This window comes from Cynoglossus semilaevis, chromosome 19 (assembly GCF_000523025.1).
Source record: "Cynoglossus semilaevis isolate Cse_v1.0 chromosome 19, Cse_v1.0, whole genome shotgun sequence".
NCBI classification, from domain to species: Eukaryota; Metazoa; Chordata; class Actinopteri; order Pleuronectiformes; family Cynoglossidae; genus Cynoglossus; species Cynoglossus semilaevis.
Window position 1 is genome coordinate 13,810,631 of NC_024325.1, and position 5,630 is coordinate 13,816,260.

Genomic DNA, 5,630 nt, shown 5'->3' on the forward strand with positions numbered 1-5,630 from the left:
CTGCTGACCTCCAACGGTCCCCCCCCCCCTTGCCCCCCCCCACCCCTCCTCCTTCCCCATCCTCACTCCTGCTCCTCATTCATCTTTCCTCTTTTATTTTCTCCCCTCGGTCTAACAGCTCTCTTCACTGCTCCTCTCTTTTGTTACCACTCAGGACTTGAACATAAAAGAACCAAATTGGTTTTTCATGCTGTGTATTGTTCTTTGAAGGAACCAAAAAAAAAAACAGTTCTGGAGAGGAAGCCAATTACAGCGCGTTAAGTGGTATTAATTAAAACAATACTTTTTTTTTCCTCAAAATGGAGTGTTTTAAAATGTCATGAGTATAAAAAGAGCAGATTAAACAATCAGCCTGTGATCTGGGAATCCTCTGAAGAACAAAGGTCCTTCGATGGTCATTTGTCTACGACAATACAAATAACTTTAACCATAAAGTTCACAGTTACACCTTATACTCGTTATCAAGTACAAACTCCTTGTTATCGGAGTATAATCAGGAGGGAAATACAAATGTGATTTTATCCCACCGTCTGTGAAGGCACCACATTGACCTCAGTGGTTTTTCCAGTGACGGCCGTGAACGTGACCTTCAGGTGAGGCAGGACGTGGACTCACCAGTGCACAGAGCAGGTCCACAGCCTCCAGTACCAGCTCCTGGTGGCCGATCCTGGACACTCCCAAATCCTCCAGCTCCTGGTGAGTGATCCGCAGCAGCTGGTCTCCGCCCACGTTCTCCTTCTCGAACGTCTTGATGTACTGCTGCAGGCAGTCGTCCAGGCCTGAGAGGACGGCACAGAGTGAGAGAGAGAACTCTAAAGTAGGCACCAAGGTGAGAACGGACTTCTTTGGTGGCATCACACATTTTTAAATGTCTCTTTGTAAACCACTCATTAGCATCAATGCTCTCAATCCTGGAAAAAGAAGTGTGAGCACAGGTTGCGTTCTGTAAAGTCCGATGTGTGAAGTGGTTCGGATCAGAGGAGAAACCGACATCAACACCAAACACTATTAACTATTTTAATGCTGAAAATCACATTAGTTAACAGATACAATTGTGGGAATATATATATTTGTATATATATATATAATATAAAAGGAACTTCTGATAATATCAGCCCGATATTAGCATAATGGTGTAATATATGTATGAATCGTTCCTCCGATAATGAAAAACCCGATAACGCAATGTCTGGTTTTCGCCAAATGATGTGTCCTTAAAATAGTTTTGTAGAAAAAAAGGCTGTATATGAAAGTGAGAATCACTAGGTGGCAGCATTGCAGCTCATATTATTAATCTAATCTCATACATTTATCGGATATCGGCAAAAACTTAATTTTGGACATACCAAATATATATATATACCGTCGAAGCTAAGGTGACCAGGGGGCTGTGAGGGTCACTGGACGCCTTTTGACCGAGGAGAACCAGAGCCAAAAGTCGTTCAGTTTGAGCGACAGAAAAAGACGGAGACGCAAAAGGGAGGTGGGGGAGACAGAGGGAGAGAGGGAGGGAGGGAGGGGGTCAGCTTTGCCCATCTCATCTCCCTGCTGCTCTGGCCCAGTCGTCCACATGTGACTCGCTCCTGTGTTTAACCTGATCAAACATTCACGGCGGGTTCATCCGGCAGCTTCGCGGTGCAACGAGGACACATGAGGAGCTTCATGGCTGCGCATCAAATCTGCAGCCTTAACTAATCGGTCCCCTTTTACCAAGTTAATTGAGACTCATTACATCAATGAAGTATTTTTCACTGCGTTGCCATAGAAACTGTGAAGGCAGGTTTTGGCAGAGACTCCCCCTGACCACAGGACGACACCGAGGGAAGAAGTGAGGAGAGGACACGGAGCTCTCCCCCTCCAGACGGGGTAGCGGCGGCAGCAGCGGCCCCGGCAGAGAACCGCGAACTGTGTGTGTAAGAAAAGAACAACGGCAGTCACTTCCGTCAGTGAAAGTAGCTTCAGAACAGCTTTAGTTTTAGCTTTTTTTTTTTCAGCTTTAGTGTGTGTGAAGGGAAATGAAAAGTCAACAGTCACTGCTGTCATTTAAAAAAAAAGAAAATCTCTGATTCCCTAGAATTTACAGGAAATGACGTGTGGGGTGTAACAGGTGGGCGGTCACCGTGTGTGATTGACAGGTAAAACATCCTGTTATAAAATCAATATTTATGACAATACCATTAGTATATATATATAAATATATATACATATAACTGAATATTCTTTCCTCTGTGTTTTATTGTATTTATCTCATTTCCTATTAAGGCCTTAAAGAAAAAGAAATGAAGCTGAAATAAAGTCTCAAAAGTCTGGAAATTTGAAAAAAAAAAGTTCTGCTTTCCCTTATCGTGATGGAAAAAATAATTTTCAGGGAGGATAAAAATAACAAACTCAATTTCTGCAGCCCTGCAGTCGTCGTCCACTGTTTGTCCTCCACTTCCCCTCAGTTAGGAATGATAAAAACTTTAACGTTTAATTAACTTTACTACTTGTATTTCGCCTCTCCTCCTCCGACCAGAGCTGCTGCACTGATCACTCACTGGATTATATGGAGCAGCGCACACACACACACACACACATTAAAGGTCTAGTCTCTAACCCAGATAATCTGCTGCTAATGTGACGAGAGGCCAGATATTCTTTATAATGGATTTCTACTGGTCTGACTTTTTATTGACGAAGAAATGAAACGAAAAAAACTGCAATAACAAGTGTCAAGGAATGAAAGGAGATGAAAACCAAACACTGGCTCCAAAACGTGTGTTTTCTCAGCGACTGTGCACTTTGTCCACACACACACACACACATTTCCAGTGGGAACTGAGATTCTTTTCTCTTTTCTTTGAAGCTTCTTTTGTTGCAGCTGGGAATAAAGCTCACACAAAACCCAGACTGGGGGGGATGTGGAGCCGCACCGCGACTCCACCGAGGGGTCACGGGGCCCCTGTTTGGCCTCTGGTGACATCACGGAGCTCTATGCTAATAATGGACAGCGTGAATGCTACGGGCTAAACGCTGCCATTCCTTAGGAGCTCTCAGGCCACCACCACCCCCTCCTCCCCCCTTTCCTCCCCCTCCCTTTCTGTCTCTCTGCTCTTTCTTCCTCGCTGTCCCTCAGTGCCACTCTGCCCCTCACTTTAAATTCCCATTACTGGGCCGAGGGCACAGGAAACAGCTCCGCTGCTCCACTTCAGATGTGGGGCACCGAGGAGCCGCGGCTCCGACGGAACATTTATTACCCCCGCCTCCTGCTCCAGCTACAGGCTTATTTACACATCCTAAATCTCCTCTTAATCAGTGTGGCCGTTCTGTCTTGGCTCCTCTCTCCACATCCACCCATCCATCCACCCATCCATCCATCACTCCCTCTGTAGCTCCACTGAGGAGGAAGACGGCAAACGTCCGCCGGGGAGCGTTTGTTGTTTCCAAAGCACCGTTAGATTCAGGAGCAATTGAACCTCTGCAATCATACAGGTCTGAATCAACAGAAGAGCAGCCCGCAGGGTGGAATTACCATGACTCATGTGTGTGTGTGTGTGTGTGTGTGTGTGTGTGTGTGTTGAGGCAGTAAATATCTCTGTGTACATTTCATCTGGAGCATCTCTGAAGGGCTGCCGGCCTGACACGTGAGCACGTGGCTCAGCCAAACAAAACACACACACACACACGATAACAGCAGCTACAGGAGCAATTTTAGTCAAGATGTAAAAACACACAGCTGTGGACAGCGCCCCCCACTGAGGTCAACATTTCCTCTGGTGTTCAGCACATTCGTCATGACGACACGCTGCCTTCACCGACACACAGCACAGCTCAGGAAAACTCCTCCAAACGTACGGACCATAAATTCTCTGTAACAGCTGTGCATTAATCCCTGCGCTGCAGCTGGGACGGCACCATCGTCAGGGACCATCACCACCAGAACCAACATGTCACAAAAACATTTAGAAAATGGAAATCTCTGCAAGGTGATCAGAAAATAAATAAAAATGTCCAAAGATTATTACCTAGACATTGACAAGTTCATTCAGCCAATCAAAAGTCTGCAAAGCTACATTGTAATATTATCGTATTATTGAAATAAATAAACAACTATATTGTACCAGGGCATCAAAATTGCCTTTAGAGCACCCCCTGCAGGGGGTGGGGGTGTGGAGCATGTGCTGTTTGTTCATAAACCGTTTCTGTAAATTCACACATTGTTAGGGTCACAAAGAATAATAGAATTATATCACTGCTTTTTCTGTTAACCAATCAGCTTTTGTTATTTGTCATTACAAATATCTTGCTCCTAATTTGCCTAAAATGTACTATTTATTTACTGTAATTCCTCTATAGAGCATCATTGGGCAAAACAATTTAATACTCGTCCACTAGGTGACAGCAGGTGGCTATAAAAAAACAAAAACTGTGCCTTTCTTCAATTCCTACCAGTACAGTGGCGTCATGTTCAACTAAAGAGGCTCAGGTTTCAGTGGCGTCGTGTTCAACTAAAGAGGCTCAGGTTTCACACTAAGACAGTGAATTGTGAATAAATTGAAACTAGAAGATCTTATTGTCTGTGTTGCATAGACGGTCAGGGAACTTCCAACTTGGAACAGGTCGTTAATGCGGATCTGGGGGGGAATAAAAACTAAATATTTGTCTGGATCTCCACTGTGTTTTGTCGGATCCCAAACAGGAGGCAGACCGCCGTGAGTTAACAGCACCGACTGCAGGACACAATAGAGGTTTTACAGCGTCTTGTGTTTCCTGGGTGTTTTCAGGCTCTGGGAGGGAAATCAGATGTTAGTGTGTGAAGACAAGTCGTCTCCACGTTGATGCTGCCTGCTCTGATGGGGGGGGGGGGGGGGAGGAAGGAAGGGGTCGACGAGATGATTTAAGGCAGTGATAAATAAGGCTTTAGGAGACGAGTGAGGAGGCGAACACCCGGGGCTCAGCAGGTGTTTTGTTGTCTGTTGGCATCTCCAGTGTTGAAACGCACTGGAGCGCGATACACTGCACACCAGCAGTGTGTGTGTGTGTGTGTGTGTGTGTGCAGCCTCACCTTTCATCCACTCCACCACTTGACCAGAGCTCCACTTGCTCACGGGCTCCATCACCAGTGCCATGGTAGAAGTTTGAATTGTTCCAAAGACAATCACTCCCTCCACCCACGCACAGATAAAACGTAAATAAATAATAAAAAAAATGTACGTGGGTTTGTGTGTTTACAAACAACCACAAAAAAAGAGACGAATCCAAAATGTCGCTTTACGACGTCGGAGCGCAGCCCCGCAGACTTGTGCACATTCCTGTGCACTTGGTTTGCGTTAAAGAATCCTTGTCATTAACGCCAGGCTCGGTGGCAGTGATGATGATGATGGTGATGATGGTGCTGATGATGCTGCTGCTGCTGTCGATGCTGCTGCTGCTGCTGCTGCTGCTGTCCAACCACCCTCCTGACGAACACATCCCCGTGTTCCGTCCACAGCGCAGCAGAAGAGACTGACGGTCATACCGCTGTCTGGAGAGGCTGGCCGCACTCTGAGCATCCTCCCTCCCTCCCTCCCTCATACATAGACATGGAGTCACAGTCCTCAGCATGAGGGGTGACTCTGTATGAGGGGTGAGAAATGCCCCACGTGAGGCGG

The 5,630-nt window shown here is 46.1% G+C and overlaps 1 protein-coding gene across 1 annotated transcript in view; it reads right to left on the reverse strand.

The window, feature by feature from the left end:
- The window catches only part of LOC103395439 (connector enhancer of kinase suppressor of ras 2-like), a 24,624-nt gene extending 19,043 nt beyond the window's left edge, over nt 1–5,581 (reverse strand). The window contains 3 exon segments of the mRNA XM_025065855.1: nt 228–231; nt 616–779; nt 5,045–5,581. Coding sequence (XP_024921623.1) covers nt 228–231; nt 616–779; nt 5,045–5,108 — 232 coding nt within the window. The 5' untranslated portion in view covers nt 5,109–5,581.
- Nucleotides 5,582–5,630: the final 49 nt, after the last annotated feature.